We start from the raw sequence: 18,148 nt of genomic DNA, 5'->3' as shown, positions 1-18,148 counted from the left end.
TGTTCAGTATGTGTGCTCATTTTTTGTTTTGAGACATTAGGAATTACTGATATTTCAGCATGTGAAACTGACAATTTAATGCTCTCATAGCCAAAGTTGCTGAGGTGTATATTTTCTTTCCCCATCTATCTAGGGCTCTGGAATCACTTTCAGAGGGCAAAGGATTTTTAGCCATAGAAGCTTTAGCCCCCTTGGGACCCTGGGAAATTGTTTCTGGGTCAGCCACAGGGCTTTTATAAAGGAATTTGTGTGAGTCAGGTACTCTGTAGAAGGTATAAGAAACCTTATACCTTCTACTATCATACTTCCTTACTTCTCAACTGCAATCCTTCTCTGTGTTCTCAAACAACCTAATGACTTTACAGTTTCTACTGTTCTCACCAAAAAAAAAAAAAAAAAAAAAAAATTATATATTGTATATACACTAATATGTATGAAATGACCTGAATGGAGTGTAGTTTTAGATATAATTAATGTATTTCTCAATACGTAGATAGCATTATATGTATTCTATTTTTCTTGATCTAGACTATTAACTATCCATGGTAACTCAATGTCTGTCAAAGGAACTCATAGTAAATCTTCAATTTGTATAACCTTTGTTTTAAATCTGTGGAGCTTTTCTCCCCGGGCCTCCACTGAAAATGGAAATTATCCAGCTGGACTAGCCCGGTCAACAAATGTAAAATAAATAAAAAATAAAATAAAATAAAATAAATCTGTCTGGTTTGGCTGGAGCAGGAGGTAGAGAGTCTGGATTTAGACTAGACTCCAAGTAAACATCATCCACAATATCTAAAACTGGAGGGATAGCAAGTGGTCTGTGCTGGGGTAGTAAAAGGAACTCTCGGAGCCTTTTCTTAGAATCAGAGTAGTCCTGGCCTTCCCAGTGGAAATGTTCCTTCATGGTATGTAAAGTTTCCCCAAAGGAGTAGTCTTCAGGGGGAGATGCTGAGGGAATGGAGTCTTCAGCATCAGAGTCTTCATAAGGGGGAAAAGTGTAATCCTGTTCCTCAGAAGAATCCGAGGAAACTGAAACCTGGTCAGAGGAAGCATAATCCTCCTCTTGTCTTAGTCTTTTATCTGGCGGGGGATGGGAACCCCTGATTAGGGTAATCAATTCTTCAGCCATCTTAAGCATCTGTTTCTTAGGCATGGGGCCTTGAACTGTAGACTGATGTACAGTCTTTTTTGGTTTTAAAGGAGTTTTAAGCTTAGCATAAGATTTAATGGTGAGTGTAGTCGGTCTGAAGACATCTTCTGCAACTGAAGGTGTTTCCACTGCACCGGGGTCTCCTTCTGCTCCGGGCCTAATGAAGATGGCTGCGTCGGCCTAGTACACTCCTCTTGAGAATCCACAGCTGTCTGGGGTTCCAATTCTGTGGTAGTCAGGGGCTGCGTAGGTGCCTCACTGAAAACTGAAGAACCGGTGACAGGTCCAGCAGAGGCCTCGGAGTCTGGCTTGTTCCTAGGCTGCCTGTCCTTATCCTTGCATTTTTTATGCATGCCAGTCATCGGCTGCTCCGACAGCATGATATAATTAAATTTCCTACCAAAGTAATTTCGTGCGAAGTCAAAACGGCATTTGATAGTTCATTTATTAAACCTAGCACAAAATCAACAATCTGTGACATCGTGGTCTGGGCCTAGGCAAGGAATACAATAAGAATGGAAGTCCTTAAGAGGTATTTGCTTCCCACAAAAAATGCAATTGTTAACTTTTTCTGACATCGGACTGAGGCAAGAAAAGGTTCCCCAACGGGGTACTTAGCTTTATTAAAGACTTCGGACTGAAATTCAAATCAAAAATTTCAGGTGTCGGCCGACCGGCACTTGCGATCTGCTTCTGCTTCAGGCACCGCGCGTCAAGAAAGACTGACGAAAATGGCGTTGGATGCTTCTTATATACCCCTGGCACACTGACATCAGGGAAGAAGCGACAGCAACCGACACCGGACCAAGACTTTGGAACTCGGGCCGACTGCGGGACCGCCTGACGGCAGGATAACCCAAGTGTGATGACTGCAGCAGCGTAACACGATGAACAATCTGCTACTATAAGAGCACATGTCCCTACCTCCATACAGTGAAACCATAAATCTCCAGCAAATGACAGGAAAGCACCAGATTCCCTCATTACCATAACACAGTAATGACCTTAAATTCATTGGCATTCCTACTGAATGTAAGACTTTTATGAAGCACGTCTGGCACGCTGTTAGCGCACAGCAGAGAACAGCTATTTGTAAGGTATAATATACCTCACTGAGTAATATTTCTTTGCTGTACTACATAGTGCCAATGTGCTGCTGTGTGATTCTGCCAGTAGCACCAGTGTACAAAGTACGCCACTGCATACTATGTGCAGAGCACCAATCACAAACAAAAGCTTTCCTTGGTATGCTGGCTGCCAGTGTTGTGATCTATGTCTCTGAATTATGGTACAGGCATTATACAAAACATAGTAAGCAGAAAGTATTTATGTAGCTGTGCACTGTCTTATGGGTCCCATGGTAAGTGCACAGAGTGCTTTTCATTTTTTGTGTGAAAGTATTAATAACTGGCAAGATCTCTATAATCAATGGCTGGGTACAATATTTGCAGATTTGCAAGGTCTTAAATGTATTAATGCTGTTTACAAATGTCATGAACAGAACTGTATACAAAGTACAGTTGTGTACACTTGCCATAAATGTAGATGTTCGAGTGTATTCACTGTTGCAGTCAACACATTTGGGTTATCCCTGCCAGGGTAGCCCTCAAGTCGGCCCAAATACCAGAGGCTTAGTATTTCTGTGTCGGTTGCCGTCGCTCCAGGACAGACGTCAGGTTGTCAGTAGTATAAAATAAGGCAGCTGACACCATTACATCAGTTTTTCTTGCCCTGTCAGAAGCCCCCAAGAGGGAGCTAGTTATGGTGGAAGAACACCACCAGTAGAAAGTAAATACCAAAAATTCCTTGTAAGGAGAGAGAGAGAGAGAGAGGGAGGGAGACAGACAAGGGGGCTGGAGAGTGGGAAACCAGCACTGCAACAGTGAATACATTCAAACATCTATATTTATGGTAAGTGTACACAACTGTACTATGTTCTTCATGTTTCACTGTTGCAGTCATCACATTTGGGTTGATTCCCAAAGCTGAGGAAAAGGGTGGAGGCAGTCAAGAAGACTGGGGGCTGGCTAGGATGCCCTGCAAGACTGCGGTGGCAAAGCCTGCCCTGGATTTGAAGAAGAGAGGTAGGTGGTAATGCTTGGTGAAGGTATGAACTGATGCCCATGTTGCATCTTCCAGGATGTCCCTGGTTGGGACCCCTCTGAGGAAAGCTGCAGAGGTGGAGGTTGCTCTGGTAGAATGTGTCCTGACCCCCTTAGGGGGAGGTTTCCCATGTTGCTTACAGCAGAAATGGATGCAGTGTGCTATCCATTTGGAAATGGTTTGTTTGGATATGGCTTTGCCCTCTGCTCCTGCAGCAAAGCTGACTAACAATTGATCAGTCTTTCTAAATGATTTACTCCTGTCTAGATAGAATCTGAGCTGTCTGTGCACATCTAGAGAGTGCAGTATCCTTTTCCCCTTTGTTTGTGGGTTAGGGAAAAAGGTGGGCAAATGAATGGATTGGTTGAGAGCCACACTGGACACCACTTTTGGCATGAAGGATGGGTTAGTCCTGAGGGAGACCCTGTCAGCATGGAAAATGATGAAGGGCTCCACAGCCATTAGTGCGTGTAGCTCGGATACTCTTCTTGCTGAAATGATGGCCAGAAGCAAGTCTGTCTTCCATGAGAAAAACTTTAACTCTGCTGAAGCTGCTGGTTCAAAGGGGGAGGGGGCAGGGTGAGCTTTTCCAACACAAAGTGTAGGTATCAAGTTGGGGTAGGTGCTCTTCTGGGTGGCCTCAAGTTGTTAGCCCCTCTTAGGAAATGTTTGATGAGTGGGTGTGAGAAAAGAGGTGTCTCTGTGCTGAAATGAGCAGAGATAGCTGAGGCATGAATTTTAATAGAAGAAAAGGATAGACCCCTGTGTAGTAGGTCAGCAAGGTAATCCAGGATGACAGGTAGGGAGGGCTGTGCCATCCTGGCTCCCTTAGCCTGGATCCAAGTGCAAAACCTTTTCCATTTGTCAGCATAAACCTTTCTAGTGCTAGGGCGTCTGGCGTCACGTATAACATCTAGATCCTGTTTGCGGAGATTGGCAGCATGTGCAGTGGTCAGGGAATAAGCCAGGCTGTCAGATTGAGGGTCTGCAATTGGGGATGTATGAATTCTCCTTCTCTCTGGGTCAGGCATTTTGGGATCTGAGGGAGATGCCATGGTGGCAGAGGTGACAGGCTGCGCAGCAGTGGGTACCAGTGCTGGCATGGCCAGTCTGGGGCAATCAGGATTGTCCTTGGTTTTTCCTCCCTTATTTTGAGCAGTACCCTTGTAATGAGCGGTAGTGGGGGAAATGCATAGACCAAGAGGTTGACCCACTGGAAGGATAGAGCATCCACTTTCCAGGCCTTGCTGTGAGGTTCCCTGGTGCAGAATTTTCTGAGTTGATGATTGGAGTGAGAGGCAAAGAGGTCCACCTTCGGGGTGCCCCATTTCTGGGTTACAAGGGTGAAGGTTCTGTGGCCTAGCTGCCACTCGTGTGGGTCCAGAAGATCTCTGCTTAAGTTGTCTGCCAGAGAGTTCAGAGAGCCTGGCAGGAATTGTGCTAAAAGGTGTAGTTTCATGGCTGACGCCGTGTGCCAAAGGGTCATGGTGAGCCTGCACAGAGGGTACGAGTGAGTCCCTCCCTGCTTGTTGATATACCACATCACAGTGGTGTTGCCTGTTTTAGAACCCCTGGGGAGAGAAGGGGTCTGAAAGCTGTCAGTATGTGCTGGACAGCTAACATCTCTTTCTGGTTGATGTGCAGATGCAGTTGATGTGGGCTCCATTGGCCCTGTATGCACTTACCGTCCAGGTATGCACCCCAGGCATAGTCTGATGCATCTATGGTGAGGGTCTGGGCAGCGTTGGGTTGAGAGAAGGGTAGTCCCTTGTTGTGGTAGCATGCTGCTGCCCACCAAAGAAAATCTTTCCTTAAACAAGGTATCATTGGTATAAAAGTTTCCAGATCTTGGGAATGCTGACATCAAAGGCTTTTTAAGTACCATTGTAGTTTCCTCATATGCAGTCTGGCATATGGAATGAGTAGAATGCAAGAAGCCATGAACCCCAGAGCTTGCAGGATTTTCCTTGCGGGTAACTGGGTTCTGGTGGCTAGTTGAGAGAAACAAGCTGTCAGGTAGGTTTGCTTTTCTGGTGTAAGGAATGTCATCTGGGATGCTGTGTCCAGGCTTGCTCCCAGGAATATAATTTTTGGGGTGGGTACTAGTTTGGATTTCTTTTCCTTGATAGTATAACCCTAGGGAAGTCTGTAGGTCCTTTACAAAGGTCAGGTGCTTGAGCAGCTTTTCCTGACTGTCTGCCTGAATTAGGCAGTCATCTAAGTAAGGGTAATTTTGAATATTTCTTTGCCTGCAAAAAGCAAAGGCGGGAGCCAGACATTTTATAAAAACTCTGGGAGCAGTGGATACGCCAAACGGAAGCGCAGAGAACTGAAAGTGAAGTGATCCTGCCCTGAAACGTAAATATTTCCTGCATGATTCCCTGACTGGGATGTGCAGATAGGCCTCTTTTAGGTCTAGGGTGGTTAACCAAGCATCCTTGGGAAGCACAGGTAGTAGTTGTGGATGGTGTGCATTTTGAATTTTGGTATCATCAGAAAGGTGTTTAGAATGTATGGATTGAGGATGGGGCACCAGCTGCCCTCTTTTCTGGGTACCAGGAAGAGTCTGGAGTGGAAACCTTGGCCTATCCATTCTACAGGAATGGTGCTCTATTGCCCTCATAGAGAGGATGGGGCACCAGCTGCCCTCTTTTCTGGGTACCAGGAAGAGTCTGGAGTGGAAACCTTGGCCTATCCATTCTACAGGAATGGTGCTCTATTGCCCTCATAGAGAGCAGGGGAAAGGAATTGCTTTTTGGCCTCTGCCCATGGGTTTGGGGGAAGATCTGGGAACCCTTTTGTGGTTGGTAGAGTGTTGAAATAAAATATGTATCCCTGGGACACTATGTTGAGGACCCAGTGGTCGCAGGTAATGGTGGCCAGGTGCTTGCGTGGAAGGAAAGTTTTCCTCCTAGGGGCAAGTGCAGGTGGGCAGAGGGAGGAAGTGGAGGGTCACTGTGAGTTCTTACCATGAGGGGGTGGCTTAGTACTCCCTGGTTTTCAAGAGGAGGAACTCCATTGCTTAGATCTCTGCATTCCCTGGGGATGCTTTCTGGGGGGGGGGGGGGCTGCTTCCCCGGGATCTGGGCTGAGCTGACCTGGGGAGGCAGAAAAGGACCAGTGCTTGAAGGGTCAATGCCTATGGAGCCTGGGTGGCTGGACCTACAGAAAGTCCTTAACTGTCTGCATAGATTTAGCTTTTTCTTCCATCTTTTTTAAGACCTCCTCTGCCTTGGTGCCAAATAAGTTGTCTTTGTGCAAGGATGAGTCCAATAATTTGGATTTGATATGGTCTGGCAAGGGCTGGTCCTTAAGCCAAGTATGCCTTCTAAGGACAGAACCAGTGACTGCTGCCCTGCAAGATGCTCCTAGGGCATCAAAACCACATTGTAAGGTGTGTTTAGTTACTTGACTTGCAGAATGCATTAACTCTTGTAACTCTTTATTTTCTGCACAAGCAGGAAAATATATTTTTTGCTTGAGGAGTTCCATGGTATGTTGCTGAAATGTTAGCATATGGAACTGACAATTTAGTGCTCTAACAGCAAGAGTAGCAGAGGTGTATACTTTTTTACCCCATCTGTCTAACGCTCGGGAATCCCTATCTGAGGGGGTGGGATTCTTAGCAGAAGTTGCTTTAATTCCTTTAGGCCATTGAGAAATAACCTCAGGGTCAGCAGTAGGATTTTTGAAAAGAAATTTGTGAGAGTCAGGGACTCTAGATTACCTGTCAGGTTTCCTGGGAGCAGGAGGGAGGGTGTCAGGAGTCAAACTAGATTCCATGAAAACATCATCCACAACATCCAGGACAGGAGGAATGGCCAGAGGTCTGTGCTATGGAAGATCTAAGAATTCCCTGAATCTCTGTTTAGAGTGAGCGTAGTCCTGACATTCCCATTGGAAATGCTCCCTTAAAGTATGTAGGGTTTCCCCAAAGGAAAAGTCCTCGGGTGAAGAGGCTGAAGGAATGGATTTCTCTGCATCAGAATCCTCATAAGCAGAGAGATGTTGCATGTCTTCATATTCAGATGCCTCAGAGTCACTGGACTCCTGTTCAGATAAAACTACTGGGGACAAATCTCTTTTTCTTTTTCTTTTGGAAGGGTTAGCTTGGCTTCCCCTGATCAGCATTATAAGGTCTTCCACCATTTTAAGCATTTGAGACTGAGGCAAGGAAGCAGGTGTCTGGGACTAGGTCTTTTTTTGGGTGTGGTTCGTACCCTGGGCCTTAGAAACTCGGTAGTTTTCGAAAGAACGGTAGAAGCGAAAGAAGTGGTTGGGTCGGTGTCGAGAATCGGTAGTGCAAAGTACTTCCTCGGAAGCTGGTACCTGCTCAATGGACCCATCCAAGGTAGAGACATCCGCAGGATCCTTAGTCAATGAAGAGTCTTGCGGCATACCAGACTCCGAAAGGGTCTTGGTAGCAGCCTGTGAATCCACAGAAGTGGGCGTCAGGGGCTGCGAAAGCTCCTCACTGAGGACCGGAGAACTGACGACTAGATTAACGGAAGCGTTGTTGGTTGGTTTGGACGTGTGCAGTCTGTCTCTGTCTTTATCCTTACATTTTTTCAGAAGATCTGCTGTCGGATGGCTTACCGAAGCCATATCGGAATTCGAGGACTGAGAGAGAAAATATCTAGCTACAATAAGTGCCCGACGATGTATAGTTCTGGCGTTGAACAAAGCACAAAAGTGACAGCGGGGGATGTTGTGGTCAGGGCCTAAGCAAGTGACGCAGTAAGAATCAAAGTCTCGGTGTGGTATTTGCTTTCCAGGTGAGACAATTGTCAGCTTTTTCTGACATGGGTTAGAGCAAGAAAAAAAGAATCCCCAACGGGGTACTTAGCTTTAGAAGACTTCAACTTCAATTCGGAAAATGAAAATGCAGGTAGCGGCTTACCGGCACTCTTGCAAACTGCTTCTGCTTCGGGCTCCTTGGCAAGAAAGACTGATGTAATGGCGGTGGCTGCCTTATTTTATATTACTGATGACCTGATGTCAGTCCTGGAGTGACGGCAACCGACGCAGAAATACTAAGCCTCTGGTATTCGGGCCGACTGAGGGCTACCCTGGCAGGAATAACCCAAATGTGATGACCGCAACAGTGAAACACGAAGAAAAATCATAAATGTTTAACAACTTTTAAGCACATGAGAGAAAGAAAAAGTTTGATCATCAACTTTGCTTTCCACTGTACACCTTTGGTTCTAACTGCAGTAAAAATGGTTATGTACACAACAGGTAATTACTTCAAGCTGGTATTTTGCTGGCCTTCTTTTCCCTATCAGTCACAGAATAACTTTATATGCATTCCACTTTATATTAGGTGTGGGGAACAAAAACAGGTGTAAATAGTTTAGCACTCATAAATTAAGATAACAAACATTAAATTTCTCTAGTGAAAGAAAAAGTCTAATTACTGTGTAAAACCAAAACACAATGGGTGAAAAAGGGTGACAAAAACCGAAGCTGTGAATGTCCACACAGTATATTTTCTGTAGGACACTATACAGTCCTGTGCAAAGTACACTATTGTTGTCTTCCGAGATGCTCAGTTTTCTAACTTGAAAGAAATAACCAGTCTTAAAAGAAATTTTGTACTGCACAGTGAAAACAGTTTGAGTACCATTTTTCTCCATTGTATATTGTGTGTGTTGTTACTGGTTAGATTTAAACATTCTGAAAGAATGGCAGAAGAAATATTCCCAGTAGAGCACAGCAGAGCATTACATTACAGAAAGATGAAATGAGTTGACAGACCTGCACCATCCCTGCTTCCAAAAGCCAGTGCATGCATTCAGCAGCATTACAGATGTTAACAGAAATGTATGTATCATCCCACAGTAGAGCAAGAGAAGCTTTACGCTTTTCTGATGCAGAGCATCAGAAATACACTCCTGATTAGTAGGACAGCCCCAAGTCATGGTTGGCTTGGTTCAGCACAGTCGCATGCATCTCTGCAGGCAGAGAAGATTTTTAGTTCAGGTAGAAAGACTGTGGAAAAGACAGAGGATTTTAAAGTTAATAGATAGTTTGTCAAACTCCATGCTGCTTTTGTTTTCTGACCTGTGCAGCAGCGAGCGCATTCTTGTGGTCTTCCAAAGTCACTGACAGATGTTCATGTTCTGACAACAAATTCTTATGCTTTTGCTAAATCAAAAAACAGAATGTTTGTACAATGTATAATGAATACACAAAGCCAAAACGCACTAACTATGAATTAGGAAGCATGACATTTCAAGTTTAGTCTGCACACCTCCACAAAAGCACACATCACAATTAATTTTAATTATATACACAATCTTAATTATGCTTACCCTCTGCATTCTTTCATTGTATGAAGCAGCCTGCTGTACTTTAAAATTTCAGTGACACATGTAATGTGCGGAATACATTATGACATCAGCATTCATAAAATCAGAGAGAGGTTTGAAGCAGCTTCCTAACGGACAGAAGTCATCTGCGGCAAATGCACAAGCACAAATGGGAAGAACACAACCAACAACCAAATGGATATAAAATGGAAAGGAAAAAAGGATGAAAGCTGAACATTATGTCCACTCTAAAGTGATGTGACCAACAGGAAGAAAATAGTTCACTAGTAGGGGTTAAGGGACTCCTAAGCACAAGTGACCACAATTGTTTTTATGTCAAACAGTAACAAATGCCCTCAAATCAGGAAGCACAGGACACAAGGCTACCTGGTCAAGAAGCTACGGTCAAGCAGGGTAGAATATTAATTGTTATTAGCATGTTTGTCTAGATTTCTTTAAACTGTTGGTTTTACTTCAGTGCTTGACAGACACTAAGTACTTATTAAATCACTACATTTCAGAAATTTTACTTTGTGATATCATTTGAAATAAACAGTGCTACCTTTAACCTTATAATATTTAAATGAAAGCAGTGATAACCATTACAACAATTTTAACCTAACAGGCAGCTTTCTGTGCACGGCTTGTGAAGGAACAATAATCACATGAGTATACTGAGGCTGTTCAAGCATGTGTAACATACATGCCCTGTTAACAGTTACTTAACCAATAACAGATGACATGGTGTGGTATATTTTAGCAATAACCCACACCTGGGTGTGGGTAATGCTGGATTTACTCACGGTTGATGTGGTTTGGCCACTCAGGCTTCACCCTCGTGACCAAACCACACCAACCGTGGGTAAATCCAGCATTACGCACACCCAGAAGTGGGTTATTGCTATTATACAATGACATTATTTAAGAAAAAAATACTTACTTTTCTTAAATAATGGCATTGTATAATGCCTCTGTGCTGCCCTTCCACAGCTGTCTGGTATTCTGCGGCAGTTCTGATGTACTGCGCATGCACATGCTTATGCAGTACATCAGAGCTGTGGGTGGAAGTAACGGAGAAAGCAAGATCTCCTTTCCTTTTTACAAAGTGTCTCGCTATGTTAAATGAGTTTAACATAGCGAGACAGCTTTAAAAAAAGCAACAGAGAATCTCCGATGCTTTTTTTAAAGCTGTCTCGAGACAGCTTTTAAAAAAGCAATGGACAAAGGAAGATCTTAGTTACTTTTTTTAAAGTTGTCTCTCTATGTTAAACTCCTTTAACATAGCGAGACAGTTTCTACAAAGCAACAGAGATCTTGTGTTCTCCGTTGCTGTAAAAAAAAAAAAAAAGACTTATACTAATGGAAAATTTTTCCATTAGTATAAGTCTGATTTACAAAGTGCACGCTGACCTATCAATGTGCACCTTTTGGAATATTAATGGGGGTCATTGTATAATGAAGATTTACCCACGGTTGGCGTGGTTTAATCATGAGGGCGAAGCCTGAGTGATTAAATAAAGCCAACCATGGGTAAATTTCAATATACCATAACCACAGAGTCGGTTATTGCTATTATACAATGGCATTATTTAAGAAAAAAAACCTTTGTTTTCTTAAATAATGTCTTTGTATAACGGCGCATTACTGTTCTTCCGCTGGTGGTGGTATACTGCTTCCTTGTGTTGACGTACTGCGCATGCGTATGGGACTTGCATTCTTATGCATACCCAGTACATCAATGCTTTGAAATGGAAGCAACGGCAAAAAGAAAGTCTCCGTTTTTTTTTTTATTTATTAAAAAAAAAAAAAAAAAAAAAAAAAAAAGATTTTGGACACAATACCAATAGAAAAAAGTCCGGGCGACCGGTCCTTTCTCCGTTGGTATATTGTGGGATTTACAACAGGCATGCTGGCCAATCAGCGTGCATGTTTTGGAGTATTAATGGGGGGGGGGGGTCATTGTATACTTTCTTATACAACATCACAGGATTAAAACATCATTGTGAGTGAAGTTGACTGGTGGAGAGACTGAAGGTGATAGAAACATCATGTCACACTATGCTATTCAGGAGCAACTCTGGGTCAGCTGTGGGTCATAAATGGGGCAGAAGAAGAAATGAGCCACCTGTAAGTAGCACGGCTTTGGAAACTAGGAAAGAGTGGAGGATTTCAGGTACGTGAAATAATCTATCTCTGTCTGGCTATTTGCAATGATACTATACAATTATCTCAGCCTTCCTCAGTAGTGCAGTCATAAGGTGTCTGTAATTACAAGAAAAAAAATAAAAAAGCAACAACACGGCAAATTCCATCCTCATGGGGAAGCAAAATAACCCCCACATGGTGACATGTGGCATACCAAGCCAAAGATAGGCACAATTAGGTTCCCAAGGTGAAACTTGGTAAAACTGCCTTATTCTCCCTTAACTGCTCAATAATATGGTGTCCTTTGTGGGTAGCTGTTACCTCAATAACTACGGAAACCTCACTGTTTGTCCTCACCTAGAAATGGTCTTGGATGGCTAGCTTAATAAGAGTTTGGTGGGGGTAGGAAATGAACACTATATAAATTGCATATATAAACAATTCACTGTCCACAGCAATTTCCTTTCTGTCTTTTTTCTTTCTTGCCACATCAGCTTTATACTAGGGTCATTCCTTCGTCACCTGCTTAGTCTTCCATAACACCCCCCCCCCCAATTTGTCCATTCAGACCTAGGCCTCGGGAAAACAGAAATCCCTCATATTAGCAGTTGGGAGAAGTGCACATAGAGGAGATCAGGGTGTCATGGTACGTTGCCACCCTGAATGCTGCAGAGGGCTTTTCTGAATACACTACCCACTGTCCAACCCAATTCCCAATGTGCATAACACAAGTACATGATTCTGGACTAGTGTACTAATCCATGTCTGTAAACCTGGCCAGTTCATACAAGGATAGGTGAGCTGGAAAAATGCCTCTCTGTCCTGTCACCCAGCTGATTCCTCACGGATTGCATTGCTAATCAAAGAAGTCATGGCTCCATTCCTCTACTCAATGCCAGAGAACTTATCCAGTGCTGCACTCCTCATGCATATCCAAGTACATCTGAGGGATGTTAAACAGACATTCATTCCATCAATAGGGAAATTATTAACATAGCATAATAAAATACTTAAACATGCACAGGTTAATGTTTGTATATATCTAGAAACGGAGCATGTACAATGCATTTCAAAACATGGATACAAAGCAATCTTATAATAAAAACAGAATGTTCCGGGGCAATGCAATTTAAATAAAAAGCTCAATCCCAGACTATTACTGGAAGCCTGATGGCTGGAAACACCACAAATTACCCTTGTGAAGGTGTTCTAACAGTGCAATCAGACAGTGAGGGGCAGAGAGAAAAATATAGGCCTGAAAGGTTTAATTCATATTCAGAGATCAAGAATACAATCCATCCAACTTAAACTTTTAACCAAATTCTTTCACTTTAACATCTATTAGGCAATAAAATTGATACTCCGTCCTCAGGCCTCCTATACAAATATATTTAAAACCCAAACATTTGATTAAATATATAAATTTACTAAATATATCCAGTTAGAGCTCCAGAAAAAATAAACAGCTGCATTTTAAAAGATCAGACACATCACAAACACACAAAAACCTGTCTGCAGAAACAATTAAGCAAGAAGGTCTGGCTCACCAACTTTAAAGCTTTCCAGAGAGATACAGTAAGTCAGTCTCTGCATTAACTTAATACATCCAACCACAGCTTCGGAATAATAAACAGCAATTACTAATTATCACAACTAAGTGGCATTAGGAAAAACATTTCTGGATAACTTTCCAAAAGAACACAACAAACATCACATTTATGCATTTAAGTACATCTAATCACAGCTGACAAAAAATAAACAGCAATTGCTAATTGACGTAACTGTCATTAATTAAGAAGGCAAGCCCATTGTTGGTACTGATCACTACATACATGCAACTATATAAAATCCCCATCTTTCACAGTAAATACTTTGCTAAAATGAAACATTATTTCAGATTACCTTAATCATTAAATCCTTTTACAAAGACTCCATTAATCTAAAAAATAAATTGTGACCTCATTTTCATCAGATTTCTGCTATCTGTCCATCCCTTACCCTAATCTTTGGTGTTAGGTTTTAATACAGTCAAATGTGCTGCTAATGATGTCCTACTTCCAAATGAGCTCTATTAGCTCTTATCCCTCCCAACCCCCACTGACGTACATTTCAAAGTATTAGCGAAGGTACAATTCCCAGACACTGTTCTATGTTAAGAAAGTAGGTTGAACATGCTGACTTTCAGTTAATTCCGTGAAACAGCCTGTACAATATTACAACACTGATACCAAAGGCATATATACATTAAAGTGGCTTACAAGTTCCCCCTTGCTAATGTTAATAGTTCTTCAGGTTTAAAGCAAAAAGTATTCTCAACAGAACTACATCTGGAAGTAAAACATAACACAAATTATAACCCTTTCATTTACACCCGAAGCTGGTGAAAGGACAGTTGGAAACAAGGAGTCTTTTTTTTTTTTTTTTTTTTTTTTTGTGTTCTAGAAATGAAAAACCCAGCCACTGGGGATGCACATGCCAGTGCATTTCTTTGTGCTGGTCCCAAGCCCGGATAAATGGGGAGGGTTGCTTCAGGAAGGGCATCCGGCGTAAAACTTCTGCCACAACTCTTATGACGCAAAAATTTCATATTTCCATACCGGATCGGTCGAGGCCCGGGTTAACAACGACCGCCATCAGTACTGTTAGCCAACAGGGTGCTGGCAGAAATTGGGCTACTGCTGGCCGAAGGAGAAGAGGAGGGCGAAGGCATGCCCGAAGGCAGGATGAGAGGAGGAAGGTTAGGAGTGGAGCAGTGAGGGTAGGAACTTTGAATGTTGGCAGTATGACTGGTATAGGAAGAGAGCTAGCTGATATGATGGAGAGAAGGAAGGTTGATATATTGTGCGTGCAAGAGACCAGATACAAGGGAAGTAAGGCCAGGTGTTTAGGAAACGGGTTCAAATTGTTCTATCATGGTGTGCATGGCAGGAGAAATGGGGTAGGGGTAATACTAAAGGAACAATATGCCAAGAGTGTTTTAGACGTGAAGAGAGTGTCTGACAGAGTGATGTTTATGAAGCTCGAAATTGATGGTGTAATGATGAATGTTGTTAGTGCATATGCTCCACAAGTTGGGCGTGAGATGGATGAGAAAGAGAAATTTTGGAGAGAGTTGGATGAAGTTGTGGTGAGTGCACCCAAGGGTGAGAGACTAGTGATTGGAGCGGACTTTAATGGGGATGTTGGTGAAGTGAACAGAGGGGATGAGGAAGTGATGGGTAGGTATGGTGTTAAGGGGATGAGGAAGTGATGGGTAGGTATGGTGTTAAGGAGAAGAATGCAGAAGGTCAGATGATTGTGGATTTTGCGAAAAGGATGGACATGGTTGTGGTGAATACATATTTTAAGAGGAGGGAGGAGCATAGGGTGACGTACAAGAGTGGAGGAAGATGCACACAGGTGGATTATATCCTATGTAGGAGGGCCAGTCTGAAGGAGATTGGAGACTGTAAAGTGGTGGCAGAAGAAAGTGTAGTTAAGCAGCATAGAATGGTGGTCTGTAGGATGACGTTGGTGATCAAGAAGAGGAGGAGGAGTGTGAAAGCAGTGCCAAGGATTAAATGGTGGAAGTTAAAAAAGGGTGATTGTGAAGTGGAGTTTAGGGAAGAGTTAAGACAGGCACTGGGAGGCAGTGGAGAGTTACCGAATAGCTGGGTAACTACAGCAGAACTAGTAAGGGAGACTGCTAGAAAGGTGCTTGGTTTGACATCTGGACAGAGGAAGGAGGACAAGGAGACCTGGTGGTGGAATGAGGAAGTACAGGAGAGTATACAGAGGAAGAGGCTGGCGAAGAAGAAGTGGGATTGTCAAAGAGATGAAGAAAGTAGACATGAGTATAAGGAGAAGAGGCGCATGGCAAAGAGAGAGGTGGCGAAGGCTAAGGATAAGGCATATGGAGAGTTGTATGAGAGATTGGACACTAAAGAGGGAGAAAAGGACCTGCACCGATTGGCTAGACAGAGGGACAGAGCTGGGAAAGATGTGCAGCAAGTAAGGGTGATAAAGGATAGTGAGGGAAAAGTACTCACAAGAGAGGAGAGTGTGTTGAGTAGATGGAAAGAATATTTTGAGAGGCTGATGAATGAAGAGAATGAGAGAGAGAGAAGGTTGGATGATGTGGGGATAGTGAAACAGATTAGCAAGGAGGAAGTTAGGACAGCTATGAAGAGGATGAAGAATGAAAAGGCTGTTGGCCCAGATGTCATACTAATGGAAGCATGGAGGTGCTTAGGAAAAATGGCAGTGGAATTTTTAACTAGATTGTTTAATGAAATTCTGGAAAGTCAGGGGATGCCTGAGGAGTGGAGAAAAAGTGTTTTGGTACCTATCTTTAAGAATAAGGGTGATGTGCAGAGCTGCAGTAACTACAGAGGGATAAAATTGATCAGTCACAGCTTGAAGTTATGGGAAAGAGTAGTAGAAGCTAGGTTAAGAAGGGAGGTGATGATTAGTGATCAGCAGTATGGTTTCATGCCAGGAAAAAGCACTACAGATGCAATGTTTGCTCTGAGAGTGTTATTGGAGAAATACAGAGGAGGTCAGAAGGAGTTGCATTGTGTCTTTGTAGACTTGGAGAAAGCATATGACAGGGTGCCTAGAGAAGAGTTGTGGCACTGTATGAGGAAGTCGGGAGTGGCAGAGAAGTATGTAAGAGTGGTACATGATATGTATGAGGGTAGTGTGACAGTGGTGAGGACTGCAGTGGGAGTGACAGATCCGTTTAAGATGGAGGTGGGATTACATCAAGGATCAGCTCTGAGTCCTTTCTTATTTGCAGTGGTGATGGACAGGTTGACAGATGAGATCAGACAGGAGGCCCCGTGGACTATGATGTTTGCAGATGACATTGTGATCTGTAGTGAGAGTAGGAATCAGGTTGAGGAGACTCTGGAGAGGTGGAGATATGCTCTAGACAGCAGAGAAATGAAGGTCAGCAGGGCTAAGACAGAATATATGTGTGTAAATGAGAGGGAGGATAGAGGAATGGTGAGGATGCAGGGAGTAGAGTTGGTAAAGGTGGACGAGTTTAAGTACTTGGGATCAACAGTTCAGAGTAATGGTGAATGTGGAAGAGAGGTGAAGAAGAGAGTACAGGCAGGGTGGAATGGGTGGAGAAGAGTGTCAGGAGTGATTTGTGACAGACAGGTACCAGTAAGAGTGAAAGGGAAGGTCTACAAGAGGGTAGTGAGACCAGCTATGTTATATGGGTTGGAGGCAGTGGCACTGACAAAAAGGCAGGAGTCAGAGCTGGATGTGGCAGAGTTAAAGATGTTAAGATTTGCACTCGGTGTAACTAGGATGGATAGGATTAGGAATAAGTATATTAGAGGGTCAGCTCATGTTGGACAGTTTAGAGACAAAGCAAGAGAGACAAGATTGCGTTGGTTTGGACATGTGCTGAGGAGGGATGATGGGTATATTGGGAAAAAGATGCTAAGGATGGAGCTGCCAGGTAAGAGGAAGGCCTAAGATAAGGTTTATGGACGTGGTGAGAGAGTACATGCAGGCAGTTGGTGTGACAGAGCAAGATGCAGAGGATAGGAAGAAATGGAAAGAGATGATCTGCTGTGGCGACCCCTAACGGGAAAAGCCGAAAGATGATAATGATGATGATGTGTTCTAGAAATGAAAACTTCTAATGGTAAATATTGTAATGATTTCTTACACTATCCCTGCCAGAATATTCAATCTTCATATTTTTTTTACCCTCTAATTAAACCTTCATCAGAAATTCTGGTATTGTATACATCATTACAAGTCCTGGTAGCTCCTCTATACAAATCTGCTAAGAAAAGTACAGTTGTGTAAAATTTGACCATAACAGTAGATGCCCTTCTCTTCACTGTTGCAGTATTCTTTACAATATGGATTCCCTGCCTAAGGCAGCCTGTTGTCCAGCCAACATACCAAAGCCTTTAAGTTGCAATGGTACACCGTACATCACACGTATGCTCCCAGCATAGGGCATAAAGGTGATGTCTGAACGTACCATCCTCAGAACTGAAAAAGACCCAGTAGGAATGGCAGTCTAGGGATATAAGTAGGGAACAAGTACATCGAGGGAGGAAGGAAAGAGTGAACACTGCAACAGTGAAGAACACAATAGCTACTGTTAAAGTAAGATTTTACACAACTGTACTATGCCCTTCCATATCACTGCTGCAGTATTCTTTACAACAGGGAGAGTAGCTCAGGAAGAAGATTGGGAGGAGGAAGAGTCAGCAGAGACCTCAAGAAAGTCATGAAGAATGACCCTGGCAAAAGCAGCTCTAGCCCTAGAAATCACATAGAGCTTATAGTGCTTGGTAAAGGTATGCACAGAAGTCCAGGTAGCATACTCAAGAATATATTAGTATCCAAACCTGGAAAAAAGCACTAGAAGAGGCTACAGCCTAGCAGAATAAGCCTTAACAGAAGAAGGTAGGCTCTTCCC

At 43.1% G+C, this 18,148-nt stretch overlaps 1 protein-coding gene across 3 annotated transcripts in view; it reads right to left on the bottom strand.

Moving 5' to 3' along the window:
- Positions 1–18,148, bottom strand: part of GOLIM4 (golgi integral membrane protein 4) — a 2,181,480-nt gene that overhangs the window by 958,072 nt on the left and 1,205,260 nt on the right. Inside the window, exon 7 of one of the 3 annotated variants that reach the window (XM_044070089.1) lies at positions 9,323–9,406. The exons of the other annotated variants lie outside the window; for them this stretch is intronic. Coding sequence (XP_043926024.1) covers positions 9,323–9,406 — 84 coding nt within the window. The remainder of the gene's footprint in view (positions 1–9,322; positions 9,407–18,148) is intronic. 3 annotated transcript variants of the gene reach the window in all.

The sequence above is a fragment of the Protopterus annectens genome, chromosome 4.part1 (genome assembly GCF_019279795.1).
Source record: "Protopterus annectens isolate FY-2018-M chromosome 4.part1, PAN1.0, whole genome shotgun sequence".
Lineage (NCBI taxonomy): Eukaryota > Metazoa > Chordata > Ceratodontiformes > Protopteridae > Protopterus > Protopterus annectens.
Note: the sequence above shows the minus strand (reverse complement) of the source record. Positions and strands in the feature narration are given on the sequence as shown.